General features: G+C 35.9%; 1 protein-coding gene across 13 annotated transcripts in view; it reads left to right on the forward strand.

Annotated features, from left to right (window-relative positions):
- MEF2C (myocyte enhancer factor 2C) overlaps nt 1–23,346 on the forward strand; it is a 126,855-nt gene that overhangs the window by 76,504 nt on the left and 27,005 nt on the right. For all 13 annotated transcript variants that reach the window (XM_053475074.1, XM_053474973.1, XM_053475038.1 and 10 more), the window contains one exon: nt 4,933–5,136. In XM_053475074.1, the coding sequence (XP_053331049.1) occupies nt 4,933–5,136 (204 nt within the window). The remainder of the gene's footprint in view (nt 1–4,932; nt 5,137–23,346) is intronic.

Consider the following 23,346-nt stretch of genomic DNA (forward strand, 5'->3'; position numbering starts at 1 on the left):
TATCTTAATATTTACCTAATACTAATACTTGATGTCGGGGAGAATCCTTCATGGTGGATGAGATTCTGTTTATATTATCTCCGATGAGAACAATTTATTGTGATAATAGTTTTGGTCTCGGAAAATTTACAGATGGTCTAAGTAATAAATGTATTCAGTAGTTGGTCATTATTTCATAGAAACTGACTCCCATGACACTAAGCCAAACTTCTGTTTGTCTACATGAGAGACACGATTTGTTAAATAAAATAGTTTACCATATTTTGGTTTTTTGCCCATCCTGCTTTCCACCTTAAAGATTTAGCAGCCTCCAAAATAAATAAAAATAGGTTTTTAGGGTATTTACAAACTGTGGATTTGAAGGCTTTGATGGTGAGATAGAGAAATGCTGAAAGTTGAGGTTTCGGTACTACAGACAGCATAGTGTATATAGAAGGTCTATCTACGGTACTGTGGTCAACATCTAGTCTGATTTGAAAATAAGGTTACGAGAAAATAAAAATATTTATACCTGGAACACTTAGAATGTGCAAATTTTCTCAGCATATTTGTCACGTTGGTTTCCATGTATACATATTTTTCTATTCCGATGGATGAAAATAATCTGAATAATCATGTAACAGTTTGGATTCCATATGTGCAGCATTATTTATTTACTCTGGTTAAGGTGCTATGGAAAATTCCACTGAGCCGCAGCGCAGGCTTCAGAAACGAGCAGATTCCACCAATTATTGGCATAATCCATTTCTTTCCACCTTCCTTCAATGTTCCCGCAGAGAAACTTTCCATTCTTCTGCTATTGTGAACTTCAGCAAAAGGAAAATAAATACAATAATTAAAAGTTGAACTTATATTTTTGTTATTAAGTACCTATATCTTTTTATGTGTATTGTACCATAACATAATGATAGGTTGAAGGCTGAACTATTTAAAGGGACTGGTGTGTCCTGGGAGGTGAGCAAGCTGAAGATGAGCCTCCGTAGGCCCATCGTGGATCCATAGGGGCTGCTCCCAGTGTAATTCTTGGTTGCTTGCATGGGGCTGCATTCACACGCTCCCAGTGCTTTGCTTGATTACATTTCATTAGGCTGCATGCGCATGATGTCAGTGTATTGCTTGGTTGCATGCCATTGGGCTACATGGTCATGATCCAAGTGTATTGCATGATTGCTTGCCATGGGGCTGCATGCACATGCTCCTGGTGTATGTCCCTACCTTGCAGATAATTAATTAACCCAGCAGTGCCCTCTAAGTGCCAGTGGTATAGACGTTTGTTGAGAAGGACGGGGGGGGGGCAGCAGTCCGGGGGGGGCAGCAGCCCTGCGCTGTGTTTATCATACTATGCTGTCATATGGGAAGTTTACAAAATAAAATACATATATCTAACAAAAACGGGTAGACTTTTCCTGTACAGGCAATCTATTAACTGCACTCTATTATACATTAAGTAAATAAACTTGAATAAAATAAACTGCTGATGGTTTATTTAAATTAAACCACGAAAGACACTTCTAAAAAGTATTTTCAGTTCCTATAACAGCAACCTACCACTAGATAACATTATTAATTCTTATAAAAAGTCTACTTGATTAAGTTCTTCTGGAAGGATTTGGGTATTTTACAGTACCAGGAATGTCTTTTCCAATTCGCCATTTAGTTATACTTCAACAAAATACATAATAGGTATTGAGTAAAGGGCAAAACTCTTACTGTCCCATCTCATCCCCCATCCGTTTACATGTATCCTAATAAGTATACAGCATACTTTTAAAATAGTAGCGTGTTGTAAGTGAACAACCAGCAAGTTTACCGACGGACAGCTGCACCAACATGACTGGGTTTTTCTCATCGTGGGACTAGATCAGTAGCTGTGATGATTGAAGGTGGAACATCAGTTGTGGTATTGGTGACAGAGCAGTCGAACCTTTCCATCAAAGAACCCACAAACCTACAAGCAGACAGCTGTTTGCATATCACTGGCTGTCCACCGTGCTAGTCTCTGCTTCGTGATTATTCATCAAATACATATGGTTTCATATTTTCATTCATTCAATTCTTAAAAACAATCTTAGAAATATATTCAGCTCAGTGAGTAATATTCCATATTTACCATCGATGGTATGATTTTAATTCATTTTCTAATTTTTGCACCCTAATGCTTTTTTTCATGTTTTTAACTCAATAAACTTGGTAAAGAGGTGTTTAGCGGCTGGTTTATTTTCCCGCCACTGCCTCCTTAATTTTGTCCTGTTTATGGATTAACCAAATCCCTGTTGAGCTGTCTTTCTTACCTCAGACTACCTGCAAGCAGCCAAACATCCAGAGTTAAGATAATCACAAACAGCCAGATCTAAAATCCTGTGAGCCATGGCTACCTGGATCCTTTGGTGCTTTAGTGCATTGCTGGTATGGTTAATTTGTACATAAAACAATCCATACAACTAATTTATGCCAGAGGTAGAAATGCTCTTGGTGCTAAAGTGGGGGATCAATAGATTTTAAGTAAAATACAGTGTTGTGGGCGATGGAGTCCACTTCACCTGGAGTAACCTAGGCTGTTTACCCTTTCTTAAAATTCCACCTGTAAAAAATGATTTTGCCCCATTTTTTGGAAGCTGGAGATCCATAATTGCTGCTATTGGGATCATGGGAGATCCTAAAGTCATTTCTTGATCCTTGGTTCTTTCATAAATTCATTGTTCTTTGGACACCAAAATTCACATTAGAATGTTTAATATACCGTACTTCTGAACAATGTATTTTGTTAGCCGTATCAGTAATGAGTGTGAAAGCTCTTTAAGCTGGAAGGGATAAACGCTCAGACTGAAAGCATGTGAGAGCCGCTCCTTTGAGCGGTTATAGACCTACTGACTGGCTTTAAAGTGCTTGCAAAATCCTATGGCATTACCAGCTGGCATTGGGGGGTTGGCAGTCGGTTTCAAATTGCATTTGGAATGTAACCATATAAAAAAAAGGTTTTAAATTGCATCCACTGGAATTTTGTGTTTCTTCTGTTCAAAAGTTCGCTGAATTGAGCAGTATAAAACGCAATGTATAAAAGAGCCACTCTTATAAAACACAGAATTATTTCTGGCACCTGGTATTTTTCCACCTGCTTCATTATGATAGCAAAGTCTTGTTCTAGTATTTTTACTTTGTACCAGGTATATATTAAAGAAAGGTATAAAAGTGCCAGGAGTTATCTATATCGAAAAATCTTTTTGGCAACTTTTACCTCTCTTTGTTCTTGTATTTTACAGAGTTGCGGAATACGATGGCTCTATAGATTATATATCAATAAATCATTATATATATATATATATATATATATATATATATATCTCAATACATTATATATATATATATATATATATATAATATGCTTTTTATAAAAGCAAAAAAAGAGAATTCTATGTGTAACTGAATACTCAGTTAAATCATCGGATGACAGTATCCCTTTACAAAGAGAAATGTATATTTAATAAAAAAAATAATATTGTGTAGACATAACTGCCAATCTCCTGCACAAAGTAGAGGCAAGTTCTTAAATTATTAATTGATTTTAAAAGATATGTGATTTATACAACAACAAAAATCTCTACTGCTTTTAATAACGTGGTTGTCAGACAGCGCCTGTAGTGCATTGCATATTAATATATTTCTTCCAACAATGGTGTGCATGTTTTCTTCCAAATGCAAAATTACAATTGTCAATTAGATTCTAATCTAGTCGTGAGAAGGAACACCTTGTTTAGATCGTTTTTGTAAGTGGAAGTATTGTCATAAATCCATGCCGCTAACCCATCACCATAACAACCTGATCTCATGTCTCAACACAACATTCAAATGCTGCAGTATTCTTAGTTATAGGACTCATTCCAATAAAGATATACATATTTAAGTATCTTAACTGTTATGAACCAGAGCAACATATTGGGTTTTCTGGCTTGGATACAAGTTAGTCATTTAAAACTGGATTGGATGTCACTCATACAATATTTTTATATTTTTGTAATACAGTAACTGATGTATCATCTTTTTTTTTCTGTTATGCGGCGTGAATTCTTGCCGTACGTTTTTTTTTTTAAAAGCAAATATCTATGGTTCAAAGCAAGTGCTTAGAACAAGTCTAGAACCTTTGCATGTGTCGGAACATGTGGAAATCGGTACGATCATGTTCCACCAAACGGGAGGACCAATAAGCAATAGTTTGGAGGGAAGAAGATGCAGGGGAGATGTGATAGAAACATTGAAATACTTAAAGGGATATTTCTTTCAAAGGAGCAGAAATGCTAGAACAAGAAGTCATAATGTAAAAGTAGAAGGTCAGTGGCTTAGATGTAATGTTTTACTTTACGGAGGACAATAGAAGTGGTAGAGGCTAATACAGTGAGCAATATATATGCATGGGATAGAAAGAAAGCTATCACATGGCCAAGGACTAGTAATGGTCTGAGTCTTTAGGAAAAATGGCAGACTAGATGGGCTGAATGGTTCTTATCTGCCATCAAATTCTGTTTTTCCAAAATGAATTATGTAATGAGACAACAAAATCAGTGGCACTCATGTGATAATCTATTGTATTCCATATTTTTTGAACCATCAAAAATTCCTGTGGTTATACAGTACAGACATCTTACCACCTAGAATGTTGAAATGAAAACTGAGATAAGATATGCCTGTGAATGATGGATATTCAAATTAATGATGTATATAATATAATATATTGTGGGGCACAAGTGAGGCCTCAAAAAAAAACATTGATGGCTCCCTCTGGCCTGCAAACCCCTCTTTTCAGTGTGGTATTTGAATCTAAATTATTGCTTGCGTTTTTTTATACAATTAAAAAAAAATTAGAAACTAAAAAAATCCATCCCTTCAATAGAATGTTTAAATAAAATAAAAAACACTGTTTTTATTTTTTTCCTCTAGGTGACATTTACGAAGAGAAAGTTTGGGTTAATGAAGAAGGCTTACGAATTGAGTGTTTTATGCGACTGTGAAATTGCTCTAATCATCTTCAACAGCACTAACAAACTGTTCCAGTACGCTAGCACCGATATGGATAAGGTTTTGCTCAAATACACAGAATACAATGAGCCGCATGAAAGTCGAACTAATTCAGACATTGTAGAGGTAAGACCGAGTAGATCATTTCAATCATTATTATTCTGCATAGACACTATTAACTCTTTCTGATATATATATATATATATATATATACGATGCAAACTAAAAGTGGCAAAATCTTTTTTCTTAATATAGATTTTGAGTAATAGTAAACCCGTCCTCCACTACAAAGGGTTAAATGAGCAAAAAGTACTTTTTAACGAGTGTAAGGTACATTCTGATTATTTGTATTCATTATTAAATGTCAATTTATTTAATATTTTTTATAACATGTTAAGTATATTCTCATTGTGTGTATCTTAAATCTATTTTTGATAAAGATTCACATAATCCCAACAAAGCAATGTGTGCTCCATTTCGTCTACATTTCTGGTGTATTCAAATGTTTCAAAGTAAAAATGTACCATTTTGTCTACTTTTCTGATGAGTTGGCTGTGATGTCCTGCTGAGTTGATTAGTGATCTCCTGACTTCCAGATGTTTGCTCTGACTCTTAATTATATAGTAAGATCACAGTGACCCAAAGGCAATATAAATTAAATTCTAGATCTATACAAGAAAATGTAAAGAAAAGCATTTTGTGAATTCTGAAAATTTCATGTATACATTTATGTCTTCAGATTTATAGCAAAATAATATAATTTGCTATAAAAAGGTTTTTTGGTGTAATATCTCTTAACAAACTGAAGTTTCATGTTTGAGTCTAATTTAACTCTTTCTGGTCTTTGAGTGGAATTATGTAACTCTTATTCTTGTTTTTCTTTTTATAACTTTTTACTTCTTGGCATATTATACGGTGTCATTTATTTCATTTTGCAGATAGCTAGATGAATTGTGATATCATTTTACCCCCATTTTACCCCCAATGCCACAATCACATTTCTAAAATTTCTCATCCCTAGGTAGTTGTTGCTATTCTATATGATATACTTCCCCTTATGGGATATATTATTTGCATTTTTTTCCTCCTCTTCTTTTTATGCCCTATGGGCTTTTGTCACAGTGATAATCAGCTATAACCCTACAACTATTACTTTTTCCATGATGAAGCTTGTTTGTTGCCTTTACTTTCTCTTTTAGTTGAAGGGTTAAAGCTTTTTGAATCTGTTTAAGATTTTCCGTAAAGAGATATACTGATGCATTTTACGTGGATGGGCACACATAATTTGCAGTTTGGTTACTGTTTATCATAATCATCTGTTACCAATCCTCCCACAGACCACAATAGAAAGGGGGAAAAAAATATACCATATTTCACCGTAAAATCAATTCCCTCCCAAACAGGGTTATTTGCCTTATTCTGCCTTATCTTCCCTTTCTATTCCTTTTCTGTATTTGATTCCATCTGCTGAATTTTCTCTTTGTTTCTCTTTCTTCTTTGTTACTGTGCCGCATGCTTCACAGTTACCCTCCTAGGGCTGGATTCATTTCCTGAGATCAATTTATCTCTTGTGATCAAACACCCTTTTTCTAATGTAGGTCTACATTTACACTTTAAACCCTTCTTCCTTCAACGGAAACCACTTTTTTGCACTTTATCGCATACCAGATTCTATCTATCAATGTATCTATCTGTCTATCTATCTATTTATTACAAATATGTCACAGACAGGCAGTCTATTCAGACAGATGGGTTTTTTTCTCATTAAACCACAAACTCAAACTTATGTTAAAAAAAAATTCTCACATTCATTTGTTGCACTATCCCTTCCTAAATGTAGGATTAATAGTCAGTTTATTGTTTTTATCCTCTGTTATGGCGAGTACAATAAATATAATAGCTTCAAGTTCGATTCTCAGCCTTGTACCTGTCTTTAGCAAAAGGATCAAACATAGTTGAAAATCTTTCAAGTAACATAAGAAGAGAATGGCAGTGCCCTGGACTGCCGATAATACCCCAAAATCCAACGGTGTGCCATCCGTACCAGAGAATGTCATTATTTTCTAACGCGTTGTCTCTAAATGCCGGGGTGCATTGTAAGGACTTACAGACAATGATGTTTAGTTGCACACACGTAAGCCTTAATGGAGCGCGAGAGCCACTGTTGAGCTTGAGCCAAGCTAGCTTGGAATCCTCTTTTTGTTATATTATGGTCTGTAAAGGTGCTTGTGAAGGCTTTCCTTATGTTGCAGGAGAGTCAGGCTTAGCTTGGACTCATGATTGTCAAGGTAAGGCCGCAGGCCAATTCTTGGCAGGTCATTAAATTTATCCTTTGGCCCTCTGGAGGACATTAACCCCTTAATGACAAAGTCTGTACATGTATGGGCTCAAAATGCATTGTTTTCAATGGGTTTAGGGACCGCCCATTGTCCTTAAGGGGATAAAATAAGAATCGATGGGTCGAATTACTCATCGGATCTTCCGTATATTATAACTAGGGGCACCCTATAATTCTGTTCAGGGAATATGGAATGTGCGTGATATCACTGGAAAAATGTCTTGTCCCCTTTTTTTTAACATTCCTTTATCACTCTGCCAGGACAATGTTTCAATCCAATGTGTAAATGACAGCGTTTCATTTGTTTTTACATCTACCATGGAGATGTAGGTGAATATTCAACATTTGTACCAAGCAGTATTTACAGTTCTGTAGAAAGCTTCTTTTTTTTGAAATTTCACTTTCTGTCATGGATACATTTAGCACATAGGAAACACTAGGAGTGTGAAAACGAACAGCTTGATGTCACCACTGGCATTGCAGTTGAGTTTCTAAGTTACAGAATAAACTGATACATTCCATATTACAGCATATTCTGTTTGAATATCAGAGGCTTGGTTTATTATAGTATGAAGAACAAATTCAAGAATTGCGTATTTTGAAATGACCTATGTCCTAGTTGTTTCTGAACACTAAAAGGGATATATATATATATATATATATATATATATAGATAGATAGATAGATAGATAGATAGATAGATAGATAGATAGATAGATAGATAGATAGATAGATAGATATTACCGTTCAAAAGTTTAGGGTGACTTTAAGAAAAGCAAATGTTGTCCGATAAAAAAACATCAGATGGATCAGAAATACAACGTGGACATTGTTGTTGTAAATGACTATTGTAGCTGAAATAGCTGATTTTTAATGGAATATCTTCATAGGCCTACAGAGGTCCTTTATCACTCCCATCACTCCTGTGTTCCAGTGGCATGTTGGCAAGTTTAAAAAGGCTAATTGGCTGTTAGAAAACCCTTATGCAATTATATTACAGCTAGAAATGTCCCTGTTTTCCATGAAAAAGGCTTAGTGACCCCCAAAACATTTGAACAGTAGTGTAGATATAATTGAAGTGGGTACACTTTAAGGCAAGTGCCCAAAGAATAGCTGCAAAACATATGTGGGTCTGACATAGTGATAACATAGCAGGATGTGCTTTAATATGTTGGTGAGGGCCGTGTATTGAACGCTTATCACATTAGAACTAGAGACAGATGGGATTCACAGTCACAAGATTAGAAGTTGTAGACCTGAAGACAGATAAGACTGTGCCTGGTCCTTAAAATTGGAGGGAACAAAATAAATGCCATAAAATAATTAACCCTTTTGAACACCAGAAGATTGAACAAAGAATCATCAAAGTCTTCTAGTCTTCAACCACACACACATATATGTGTTCTCTCACCATGAAGTACCACCCCATACCATAATTGCCTCACCCTACCAATCTACTGTCTCACCCAGTACCTTCCAACCAATGCATGGCACAATGTACCTCTGCACCCCATCCCTCCTCTTCCTTAAATGCCACAATGTATCACACTTACCCATACCCAGCTCACCCTACACATCGCAATCAACTACTCCACGTGCATGCCAAAGCTGCCTAAATTTCAGCGCCTAAACCCAACCTCTCCCACATTGTTCCACCAGAACCTAATTTTCCAGTCACTACAAATCACGAGACAACTAATTCCATGATTCGATACTCATCATAAGTACCTCCCAGCGCGACTGACAAGTCCCGCAGTGGCACGCCTTATATGTGTATGTAAACAGTTTTTTTCTGAGCAATCCTTTGTATCTTGAGCAAAACTAGTTGCCAAATTACCCTTCAAGAGGAAATTATATCATATGGGTAGAAATACAGCCTTCTAGGACAGCCTCAAACAGGGAAGTTCAATACAGTCACCCTTGGCAAAATGTACCGTTGACATGTGACGATACACGTGTTTGTAGTACCCGATGCATACCATTCTGGCACACCGCAGGTTAACACTAAGAAAATGTGAGCGTAATTAATTGTTGAATAGACAGACTGATCCAGCTTCATGTGACATTCCTTTCATACTGCTCAACCACGTGCGCCTTCGGCAGAAATCCTACAATCCCATTTGGTTGATTGTCTTATTTTGCATTAGCCTGTCAAAAAAAGAGCTAGCGGTGGGTTCGGTGACCTGGCTTGTGTCAAGTCACCTGTTGGGATGTTTTGAATGGGATTGTAGAGAAAAAATTCCTCTGTGTCAATTACTTTTAAAGGTTGCAGAGTTAATAACTAGCTGTGCGGTTAATTAGATTTTCAAAGTGTCTTCATATCAATTAAGTCATGTATCTTCAAATGTGCAGTAAATAAGCACTTTATCTTTGTGGTATTGTTTGTACCATTTAAACACAGAGAGAGACAGAGAGAGGGAGAGAGAGAGAGAGGGAGAGAGAGAGAGAGAGAGAGAACTGTACAGCATAAAAAATACATATAAAATAAAAAAATATAAAATAAAAAAATATAATATAGAACATATTTACAGCAAAATGCAACATTTTTAACAAAGAAGGGTTTGGCTTAACCTTTATGTTCTTTTAAAAAGTGTCTATATAATAGGCTACCTGAATGTAAAATGTAGCATTCTGAGTGAAAACAGAAGTAGAAAACCTAGAGGGTGTTATTTGAAGTTAGAAGATAGAAGGATGAGGGAAAAAGTAAGAAAATTCATTACTTTACAGAAAAAGTAGTAGATATGGGATGTAACCTTCTAGCATCAGGAATTTAAGAAAGCTTGGGAAATTATCCCATGGAATAAAAAAAGTAACCTGATGGGCCAGTTGGTTCTTTTCTGCTGTTTCTATGTTTTCGTACTTAAATCATTGGGTTTTATGTCAGATTGTTTGTGTAGTATTGGAGAACTGGTATTCAGCTTCTGGAGATTCTCATTTCATTGACACTCCTAGATCTCATTGTTGGTTTAATGCTAAGTTTTTATAGTGATATCTATTTGATGATGATGATTATTATATTTTATTTATATAGCGCCACCAATTTACATATTGCTTCGTACAATACATATATTCACGGAAAATCACAAAACAGGAATTGACAGACTAAGACAAACAGATACATTAGAGAGTGCTCTGCTCGCCAACCTTACTATAGCGAGAGCTAAATATTTTATGTTTCATTCTGTAACATCTGTTTTGCACTTTCCTTTTGATGTCACAGTCGACACTCGTCTTGTGTGACATGAGTTCATAAACTGAAACATTTGAAATTTGATATTTGAACATAATGAATGTCTTTCTTTATAGGAAATGCATTTGCTTCCACCTAGTGATCTTAGATATTTACTTGATTTATGTATATGTCTGTGCAGTCTGTCTCTATCTATCTATCTATCTATCTATCTATCTATCTATCTATCTATCTCTCTCTCTCTCTCTCTCTCTCTCTCTCTCTCTCTCTCTCTCTCTCTGTTTCTCACTTTGGGTATCGATATCCCTGAAAGCAACCTGTTGATTGAGTTTCTATTTATTAGAATTATTATAAATTAGAATTTATTATGTAAATTGTTAGTAACGAATGGGTAAAATCACATTTGCAATTAAAAATGTGTGCAAATGATTTTGTATTTCAAATATGTAAACTTTTTCCCCCCAAGATTGCCATTTCCAGCTCCCAGATATGCCCAAAATGTTTCTTATGTCCGTATTTACATAAGGATTTGGAAAGGCTGGACTCCCATGCTACAGGAATTTATACAGTTTCCTGCGGGAATTAAATCTCGAGAGTTAACTGCTGGAGTTTGTTTTTTAATCCTGTTAGCTCCAAGTTCTTTTTTTTTTTTTTTTTACTAAATGCCTTCTGTTTGATTCCTCTAGTGGGTAAAAACCTCACACTCCAAAAAATGTGTTCTATGTAAATTTAAGTTATTACCTAACGTGTTTTCTCGATTTTTTTTCATAATAGCTTTTTTGAACATTAATAATCAATGAAACTCAAATTAGGAAACTTGCTTCCTGTTTAGAAAAGAAATGAAGTTAAAATCTAGGCCTAGGAAGCCGGTTGGCACGTTGTCAACCTAAGTACGTGGAAAGAGATTTCGAAGACTTTGGTTAAGGACGAAATCTTTTTTTAACATAGATCATACTCTTCGTATCCTACGTTTGAAGTATTAACTCAAAGTTGCACAACTGTCTTTTTTTCCCTCCAAAACATATTTGGCTGACGCTTCGGAAAAATCTTACACACAATATTCTCATATGGCAGGCGTCCTGAAGTCTTTATTTCAATCAGGTCGTAGAAGAATGCTCTTTGTTTTCATTGACATTGTTTCACATAGTAACAGCTTGTTGTATTTTAGTCCCTTAGCCAGAGGGTAGGTTTATTTTTAAATCACTGAACTTTTTTTCCCTTTATTTTTCCAAGATTGGAAGCAGCTGAAATGCCCGGAGTTACAGGTTTAAGGACTTGGTTTACAATACGCGAAGGGAAGTTCTATCTCCTCCTTCTTTTGTATTCCACCCCCCCCCTAATAAATGTCTCTTAACTGGTAGTCTTCTAAAAATAGAAAGCAATTCGGCTAAAAATAGACCAGCTTGCAGTCTTGCCAAGGAAAATGAAGAGGAATAGGCGTGGAGTAATGGCTGAGTAACCCAGCACTATTCATTCAGAGATCCCTTTGAGAATGCGAGCGATGCTGAAGTGCCCTTGAAAAACCACAGGTCTGAACTGCTTTCTTCAGACTTCTGGGTGCCACCAAACATTTAAGCCCAAGGATATATTTTTTTCACATTGATCGTAAACACTTTCTCAAAGACAAGGCTTTGTTTCACAGGCGTTGCTATCTGGAACGTTACCGGTTTGTTGTGTATTTTTTTGGAATCTTACACGTATGCCCCGTACATACATAAGCAGCGCCGTGTAGCCAAGCACTCTCTCCATCCTCCTGTTAAATAATTGTTGCAGACCACAAACTGGATTTTTGGGGATTTTTATTTTGTCTGATTGTAATATATTGCAATAAAAGTTAGTGATTTGGCAGACAGAAAGCACATTATGCTTTGTAGACATTTTTATGGTTATATTATTTTGCATGTTAAAAAAAAAAAAAAAGAATTCTATCCAAAGCAGCTTCTAGGTGAGAACAGGAAGATTGAAGAGAAAATAATTAGTTTTTTTTATTTTATGTTATTTATCTAACAGTAATAATGGACAAAGGACAGCAGAATATAAATTTCAACATTTCTTCTATGGAGTATGTAAAACAACAGGAGATACAGAAATGTTATATATATTTATATATATATATATATATATATATATATTATATATATCCTCTGCACTCCCAGACAAACAATTAATACTACCTAGGAGCTATCAAAAATACATAAATAATTTTTATATATATATATATATATATATATATATATATATATATATATTTTTTTTTTCCCTTAAGAATCTAATCCGCCATCTATAATGATGGTATAATGTTTTCCTCCTTTTTTCCGTGTTTTAAGGTTGTTTATCCAATCAATCATTACCAGAATTGTATTTTTAGAATCATACTGGCACCTTCCCAGTTTCAGCTGGGGCATCAGATTTTGATTAAATGGAAGCACTGGTTTTATCTCAAATCTTTATGTTGGAATATGTGTGAGAATTGGAATCTGGCACCGGCTTGGTATGGTATAGTGCCAAGACGTGAAGCCCGCGCAGGTGCAGTAGATCTGGGGCAGTCCAGCCTCGAATTCTGCCCTGTTTGCCACCGAAAGAGTTAAAGCTCTGATTAGCCTGTTTTCTAGCACAGTGACAGGGTGTGGAATAGCTTAGCTCAGCTTTCCTAGGCACTGGAACCTTAGTATTGTTTTGTCTGGTTCCTGTAAGACTGCTTGTGATAAGAGTTAGAAAACAAAAGATGATGAAGGGGACCAAGACCTTTTTAGGAAGAACTGAAGTCCTTGTGTCTGATCACATTTAAGTTGCATGGTCTCCTTCCTTCTTACGAGCCATTTTGTCTCGGTGAATGTTGACCCCCTTTCTGCCCCCATGCTGTTCTTTGTAATGCATGCAGACCACAAGTAACTCTTTTATGTAGTACACTGACTGTAATTGTCTATGTGGTGTATTAGTAATTACCAGGCTGAATTCCCATATTGTATCTTTATTACGGATATGGAAAATAGGACACGCAGCCTCGCTCAGCCACATTCAGCCTAGATAGTGAGCTACTTATAGTTATGATCCTTAAGACAGGAGGCTTTCATGACCGAATGCATTTTTAATTTTAGCATGAATAACTCCATACTGTGTCTTAAGAAATTTAATATTTACATATTCAGCTCCTCTATTAATCAATAATCTAAAAATAGGCTACATTTTAATATGCCGCCACTAATTTTAATGTATGATACCGAATTGAAGCATGGAAGCTTAATAGGGAGCGGTGGTCAGATTTAATGCATGTGATAAACTAGTGTTTTTTCGAAAACGCATATACTTGTAATTAAAACATGCTTACATACCATATAATTTATTGCCTGCTACTGAAATATAGCTGCACTTTGTAACATATGGAGCCTTTAGCATTGGATTCATTTGTAACAGAAGCAGTATAGTAATGAGCTATTTGTTCTAGTTTATACTTAACATAGCACAGCACATATTATGTATAACTCTAAGAATTAAATACTATTTGTAAAGTTGTAAATCTTCTTGGCACACATCTGCAACCAGTTATAATACAAACATAGCCACGGGTACCCATAAAATATAAATGTGCGTATATATATATATATATATATATATATATATATATCGGTGTATATATATATATATATATATATATATATATATATATATATAATCACTAACATTGTATTACGGTTTCTGTGCATGGTGTGGCATATAACTGATATTTTTTTTAGAACTTTCCACGGGTTTGTTTCAATAGAGTTAATTTTAAAAAAACATCTCCCATAGACTACAACTGCAACAGCGCCCCCCAAAAAACGAATGGCCATGACGCATACTGCACCCATAAAATTGTGCATTCTTATTTCCTTAACTGAAAAATTCAGAAAAATGCAATAAGCATCTTATGTCAGTAATAATACAAGGTTTTATTTAACTGAGAACAATCCATGTTACATTACATTGACAGAGATACAACAGATTCCATAGCTCTATTACAATAATATTAAAATTGTAAATAAATAATAAATACATTGACAATATACAAATAAGATTAGCACACTTTAAAGGATATCAGTACAGAAGTAGAAGAGAGGCCTTCTCTTGCGAGTTTGTAGTAATACATTAAATAACATGTATTTTAGGGATATAAGGATTACTATATTTCTGTTGGTTTGTTCACTATTAATACATCATACTATGTCATTATGGAATCCATACAATGGTATAAATAATTTAATTGAGTGTATGGATTCTATAGTGTAGGGTAAGACTTCTTTTAAATGGCTCATATTCAAATCAGGAATATTCCAAATGTGTTGACCACTGGACACTCCAAAATATTAACAATTTAATAGCCCAGAATAGCAGGACAGAGGTAGTCGTCAGGATAGTGGGATAGAGTGGCAAAATCGAGTCTGTCCCACTCAAAGTGGGACAGTTGGGAAGCATGGTCTGTGCTCATCAAATTTAACAGTGGTTTTGTTTTGTGGGACTCTGTGGTTAGTACTAAATATATAACTTTAGTTGCTTTTAATGGCAAGCAATGTCATGTCGATGTGGTAAAATTAAAGTCCACATTTTTTGCATGGTATATCTTTCACATCTTTGTTAAAAAAATGTTTATTATATTCAAGAGCACCTAAGTAGTTAATTTTGGGCAGGAAACCAATTATTATGACGAAGGATGTGATTGGATGGTGCTGAATGAAACTATAAAAGCTGTTAAAATAAATAAAATCGCATTTTATATATCATGATGCGAAATCAATAACTGTTAACAGTAATTTAATTTTAACGTGAAAAAAATATGCATGTACATCAGGTTTAAGAGCACATTTACTGCTTTGATCGGGCTTAGTGCGCATCAAATATTCAAAGCGGTTAAATTATAATAGAGCAATTACACTTAAATAACAAACAGCTGACCCGGGCTGAATAAAGTTCTTGCCAAACAGCCGCTCCTGTTGTGCCATGGGGTGTTTAAAAAGCAGATTTGTGTAGCGGTATTTCAATAAACTGATGAGTAAACCAAGCAGGTCTGTTCTAATAATGTTTATACATCAATAATAGGAAAACCTAAAGCATACATGAGTCCTTGGACAACAACTCCCATAACACAAAGCCAACTGTCATTAAGCCAAAGAAGAAATAGGCCAAACAGCTGAAACCTAGTCCATACATAGTCCAAACTTAGCCCAAGCACGCCCGTGTTTGGTTTTGGCTAGCATGATAGGAATTGTCGTTCTAGGTAATCAACAGTTCTAGGGCTGTTTTTTATGCCCAGTATAATCCAATGCCAGTTTCACATGTGTTTAAATTCAGTTAATAGGATTGTGAATGCAGAAAGATTGCTCTAGTAGATGGCTTTATGGGTATAATTTTTACACAATAGAAATAAATTATTTCAAGTACAATCAGGTAGATTTTGATTGAGAACATCAACAGTAGGAACAGTGTTAATATGTACCTGTCAATCATAGGTCCGCATGTTTTAAATGATAGACACAGGAAATTAAGTATATAAACGCTTAATTTTGGTGGAATTCTGTGGATAGGCGACATTTAAAGAATATTAATATTCAAAAATTCAAAAATAAGAATTTATATTTTATAAAGTTCTCCATTGTTTTCATCATAGCCAAATCTTGTGTCTCCCATTTTTCATTTATTAAAATTTTTAATTTAAAAATGTAAACCTTATGGTAAATGTGGAAGCTTGGAGACTGATTACTCTTTGGATTAACATATCTCCTAGGAAATAGCGCCCCTGGTTTATATAAATAAATGATGCACTCAGTTCCGCCAATAGGGGGCCATTCTGCAGTTGCTTTGAATGGTATCTCACGCTATCGTTATTGCTCCGCATTTCATTATATTTATATATATATATATAGCGCCAGCAGACTCCGTAGCGCTTTACAATGAGTCGAAAGAATAAATTTAAAGATGCAAACAATACCAAACAAAAGGAGAAGAGGGCCCTGCTCTTGCGAGTTTACAATCTAGTCGGTTGAGGGGGAGGTGAAACAGTAGGAGATGACTGCTTGGATGGGGATGAGTTGGCTGAGTCAGGATGAGTTGTAAAGGTTGTTGGTCCTTCCGATGGATTAGACCGGGTGCTGGCTGAGGGTGTTATGAGGAAAGGTTGTCCACGATGTCCATGTAGATCCATGTTTTGGAACTCATCTTGCCCATATTCTGTAGCATATCACTAAACCCAGTGGCTACTCTTAGTATTGAAGCTTTTTCCACATGTACACTGGCTGCACACTGTGTGTGTCCATTGTTCATTACCGATCTCTCCCACCTTCTCACACCATACATATGCTGACGCTCCATACGGAATAACATTTGGAAATCCAATATTAATATTTATTCCTGTGGGCCCTGACTCCCCAATGTTTTCTGCCAAGGGCATTTGTGCATTTTAGAGATCTTTTTTTGTTCTTGCGTTGGTTCAATTTCTATTATCCCCCAACTTATTTTTCCCCTTTTCTTTCTTGTGCCTTCTTTTCTCTTTCCTAGACTCAATAACATGTGGATTAGCTACTTAAATGAGACCTATTCCACATCTCTAAGTGTGAGGAAAGAGCATTTGGCTTAGTGTTTTTTTATTCCCTCCCTTAGTATATCAGTCCAAGGCCAACGCTCTTTATGAAAATTTGAAACATACTTAATAATTGACTGAAAAGCCTTGTGATGAATGATTTTGATTGTATGACAGCCGTTTTAATTCTTAGCAGTAACCAAAGCCAGTGTCACAGAAATATGAAATATCTGTTATTATTATTAAAAAGCTAAGCAATTTGACATAAACAGTAGAAACTTTGAAAGCTCCTGATACTCCCTTACAAAAAAATTACTGCAGTTTTTCTGCAGTTTTTTGGACATGAAAAAACTGCAATACTGTACTTTTACTGCAGTATTACTGCACGTTTACTGCAGTTTTACTGCATTTGTACTTTACTGTACTGCATTATTACTGCGTATTTACTGCGCTTTTTTTTTTTACTGCAATTATACTGCATTGTACTTCAATGTACTGCAGCTTTATTGCAATTGTACTTCCGTACAAAAATAACTGCAGTAAAACTGCAGTACAGTGAAGTACAAATGCAGTAAAACTGCAGTAAATGTGCAGTAATACTGCAGTAAAAGTGCAGTATTGCAGTTTTTTCATGTCCAAAAAACTGCAGTATTACTTCAGAAAAACTGCAGTAATTTTTTCGTAAGGGCTTTGTCATATACGGCACATTGTGGCCAACTCAAAACATTCAGTTCACTTGCTCTGCTTCTCTTCTCTATGTAAATGTAATAATTTAGCGGTATATTGTTGTGTTACCTATTTAAATTATTAGATTTTTATTTTTGATAATGTTAATCAATTTGAATTTTTTTTGATAGATGAAATAATTAAATGTAATGTATGCAAAATTATTAGAGCACCTGCTTTTTTAGTTGCCGAATATAAACAGATGATAAAAAAGTCTCTTTAAACAGTAATATGTTATTCATTAGAATTCTATGTTCCTTTTAACTTGTAAAAACACAATGTATTATTCTCTCCCTGTTTTTAGATTTGTTACATATTTTTATTTTCTTATTTGCTCCTCTTATATTAAACTTAAGATGATCTAAATTGTATTGTAATACTTCTCAATTGATTTTTTCCCCTAAGTTAACATGTATTTTGTAGCTCTGTACATACATGGTCAGTAGGGCAAGTAGAGTCTTCATAAATAATGAAAAATACAGAAAACGTTTGTCATTGAATGAAGTTATTTATAAGAAGAAGGTTCTACTACAAACGGTTTAATAGCTGCCATCCATATGACAAACATTCTCTCTAGTCATACTACTTCTGCAATTCGATTGCATAATACAGCACGGGAATTAATACAGTAAGGGAATTCAAAAGTGCGTGGGATAGGCTGAATCCAAGACGAGACCGAGGACTGATTAAGGTTTTAGACGAGATGGGCCAAATGGTTCTTATCTACCATCATTTTCTGTGCTTCTGAGAAAAAAATGTATGAAAGTGTATTGACATATTGTTTTTAACCTCACTTTTATACAATATTTGTTACTCGGACAGTTGTATATGTGTTTATTATGAATCATGCTGACATCGCCAAACATTAGCCCTAGGGCAGTGCCAGCGCCAATAAATTTCAGTGTAGGATATTGCAAAGCTCCATTGTTTTAACTCGTTATCCTTTACTCTTCCATACTAAGTGTTGGGGTTATAAATGCACAGTTGAAGCCCGCTGTCCATCTGGTGTAAGTTTGTTGGAACTACTCCTTCATATAGCAGTGCAAACCTGGGGAACTAAAATATTCACCAAATTTCCCCTGCAAACTATCCATTTAGTGGTTAATGTCCATGGGTATGCTAAGTCACTTTTTGCCATGCCAATATTAGCTAAATATGTATTATGTTACTTAAAAGTAACTTTAAAGAACACAGATGCTACAAAGAGACCAAAAAACAACTCACAGTCCTGAGTCCGTGTATTTATTCAAGTTAACCTTGTGATAAGTCTGAGCTCTGTATCAGTGAAAGTTATGTGTTCCTCAGACCTTAGTATATTCTGCTCTGTATTTAACCCCTTAAGGACCAAGGGGCGGCCCCTAAACCCATTGAAAACAATGCATTTTGAGCCCGTACATGTACGGGCTTTGACATTAAGGGGTTAAGACACAGAAAGAAAGTATAAGTCATTAGAAATGCAGTGTTGCATTTCAGTTTGACCCAACAAAAACTGAACTTAATCTGAATGATTTTCGGCAGGACCTCATCACCAACAAGCTATCTCAGATGGCGATGATGTGTATTCTTTATGTACTTATGTATGTGACATGTATTGCACAATGTGTGGGTGCGTACAGTAGCTGCAAATCATGTGATATTAACTGAGACATACTGAGATTGAATGATAATAAAAAAACATAATAAAATAAGGGTTTATGTTATAATTAGCTGGCTTTTGATTCAATTGGAAAGGTGAATTATGCAATCAGCTCCATAAATTGTGTGCTGAAAAAAACAAGTGCGCGGGAATATGTGAAAGTGTGACTCAAGTCACTACTCCAGTAGCGTGAATCGAAGGACCAAATGTAACACAGACGTTACGTGGCACGCAGGCCCTTTTATCGAGGTGCTAAAACACAATAAACGCCTGGGTTACATTTGGTCCACCTATTCACGCTATTAAAGACAAGTGGTCAGTCTTGTTAAGAGGAAGTTTGCCTACATCTGTCAATTTCCACATTAGTAAGCAGATTACTGAACACATTACTTATGAGCCAAAATAAAGGTTAAGTGTTCCTAACAAAAAATGACTAACTCATTTATTATAGTAAGACAGTGGGGTACTTGGGGGTGGTCCTGTGGCTTTGCAGAAAAGAGAGGTGCCAAAATGATTTGGCTTCATTATTCTGGCCCCTTAGAGTACTTCTGCAAAAGAGCAGAGCCCAGAAATAGCCTATCCCCTGTTCTCCCAGTCAGAGGGGATGGTGTGCATGGAGGGTCTGCCATTTTATGGAAGTGGGGGTGCCAAATATAGGATCAGCCCTGGGTTCCAAATACGCTAGGGACGCCCCTGAAGAAAGAAGAACAGATATTCAAAACTCAAGACCATTTATTTTCTTACTCAATCTTTCTCAGTTTGTTACGTTGTTTTTTTGTACTCAGTCACAAGTCATACTTGGTCTTGATGACTCTCCTTGACAAGCCTTTTAAGCCATCTTTTCTTCCTCACTTCCTGGGTGTTGAGGACTCCACCTCCTTTTTGAGGTGACTTTTACCATCTCCGCGATTCCTTTTGTCGCCTGTTTATCTCATAAATCTGTTTTCATAAGAGTAATGACAGTCCCGTGGTCTCTGTTAGTCCTCGTGAGCAGCTAAGATAACTGGAGATATAACCTTAGGCATTTTATGCTATTTTAGAAACAGGGCAAACATACAAGATACAAACCTAACTATGCAGAATCTAAGGTTTAATCTGGTATGTTGTTTCTATACAATGCGCGGCACACAATACTATAATAGGAGATGTGAAATAATAATGATGTATGGCTGCTTCCCACATATGATGCCATAGAGGTCTCCCTCTTCTGCTCCTTATAAGAAGCAGTGCTGGGCCTCATTGAGGAGGAAGGGTTATGAAACACCAACCCAGAGACTTGGTAATCAGCTCTGGTTTCTGGTGGCCTCTAGAACAAATTTGGAGAGGGATAAATGCTCTTCCTTACAGCATTTAGAGGGAGACGTTCATTCCTTCAAGGGAGACGAATCAGTGTTTTTTGGGGATGTATGTGTACTCTTCATATACCTATCGGCTACTACATTTATAAACTAGCACAAATTCAATAAAATAATTAAACATATCTGTATGATTGTAGAAAATGATACTAAAAGCACTTTTTTGAGGGCATCTTAGCAGTCAATTGCATTCTGTTAAATGCCATGTATGCTTTTGTCGGCGTCTGAAATGTAGTACTTCGCCTCATCGGAAAAACACTGAGACAGGAGGGGTCTCAAGCTCTTCTTCCCTCTACCAAAGCATTTCTGCTTTCTTTAGTGAATAAATGCTGTCCGTTACTTTTCACATTTTTCTGCAAGCTAGTCATGGAGCAGGTGGGTCACCAGCTGTCCCCTTCTGCCATGGGATAGTTCTACGTTTCAGACCTGTACCCCCCTTATATTATTTGTATTCAGGAAAGTCCCAGCTAAACAAGTCACTTTGTGTGTGATTGCTATCTAGTTTTAAGCATTAGGTCAAAAGGAAATCAGATACGAATGTTTTTTTTAAATGTCATAAAGACCACTGAAGAGAAATCCCCATCATTTATTGAATATTTCAGTTACTAAACACTTTATTGAGGATAGCTGTGTTGGTCGTTTGGCATATATTCAATAATATTTCAAAGTATCCCAGTTTGTTTAATACCTTATTATTGGACTAGCATTAAACTTTAGAATGAGTTTAAGTGTATATCTCAACCTACCTCTAACAAAGTGTATTTCTTATAATTAATAAAGGTAGGCTGACACTTTTCAAAGTGCGTCCTACTGACTCAGATACTATATATGTATCTATAATGTTATACATCTGTTTACAGTAAAGTGTCTGACAACATCCTTGTTGGTGAATAAGTAACTAGTAAATAATCCATTGACGTACATGCTTCCCATATCCATTTCCTATATAGTCATAGTCATCTCCTTCGGGGTCTATAACTCATAAATGCTCCCATGAAAGTGCCTAAAACAGGGATCCTACCATTTCATAGCGTGGATATCTTTATAGGGCTGTGAAATTTAAAGCCCTTAAAAAAATATCCATTATCTTAGGTCACAAGACTTTGATTTGTCCTTTACATTAAGTGGAGGGAGCTCATATTTTTGACAGTATGTCAAGTATGAAAAACAGTCGGTTTAAACCCATGGAGGTTAAGGGCACGATGTGGAGAAGCGAGGAATTAAGAGCCATCTATGGCCATGTTGCAGAGCAGGCGCTTCCGATTGGCTGTTGTCACTTGGCCTTTGCGGAGTTAGACAACAGGTGCAGACTTGCTGACAGGTGGGGATTTCTAAGATAAGTAAAATTGCTGATGGCTAGTGATGTAGCCTTGTGTCAGATTGTAAACTGCTGAGCTCTGACAGAACAGATAGCCAGCCTGCATGCTTCGAGAGCATTTGATTCTCTCAATCACTTTGAAGCACCCTTGGCCCTGAGTCAAATCCACAGTGTACATGGTCAGGTCCGAACAGCACCCACAGATCTTATTATCTAGGAGGTTAATCAAAGGCCTGGAAACACGATCTTGTCAATTGGGAAATGGTGTCAGAATGTTGACGTGATTTGTCTCTCTGGCAGTCAGGATTCTGTTCCATTTGCAGGGGACGGATTTAGTTCATGTCGGTAAATGGTTTAACACACACTCCCTGGAGCACTTTAAAGAACACAATATTAGTGTTCGGTGGGTCTGATCTGAAAGGTTTCATATAAACGTCTATATTTAGTAGGTGGAACATGAATGTTACACCCAAACATTCAGAACTTTTTTTTTTTTTGGAGGTGTACAAAAATATACTCATTAAATCAAAGAGGAATAATATATAAAAAAGTGGTAAATGTTTTTGTCGCCGTTAATTAAGATGGCATCCAAAATGGTAACAAAGGCTTGCTAATAATGTATATTATATATAAATGTAGAGGCATTTACAAGGAGAATAATGTATATTATTTACACACATTTTCTGCAGTTTATATACGCATTATTGTGACTGTTGTGGTAGGAGGGGTCTTTACCCCACCATCAAGTTTAGGATTGATCCAAGCCATATAATCTTAAAGGGGTTTTTTTTCCAATGTTCAGAAAAAAAATGTTATACTGGGAACTTTCTGCTAATTTTCCAACTACTTACTTGGTCCTTTTATGGATGACAAACTGAGTGGCTCAGCTTAGGTGATTGGTGATAAATTGTAGGTATTTAAGTCGAACAGTCCCGTGAAACGACATTAAGAAGGTTAGGTTTCAAATAGTAAAACGTATGGCAGTCATCCCGAAGGCTACATGCAACATATACTTCATGTCAAACTGTGATTGGTAGAGGTTACAAGATCTGGTTGCAAGATCACTACGGGAGTTTGATTCTGGTGCTAAGTTACAAAATTGGTCTAATTCATAAATCCAGTGATTCGATCAGCCAGAGAATTCTATAGGGTGATAAGAACACTTTTGCATTTTGTATACCATACTCCATTACAAAACATAACGAATGTATTCCCTTCGCTTT

Source organism: Spea bombifrons, chromosome 1 (genome assembly GCF_027358695.1).
Source record: "Spea bombifrons isolate aSpeBom1 chromosome 1, aSpeBom1.2.pri, whole genome shotgun sequence".
In the NCBI taxonomy this organism is placed as follows: Eukaryota; Metazoa; Chordata; class Amphibia; order Anura; family Pelobatidae; genus Spea; species Spea bombifrons.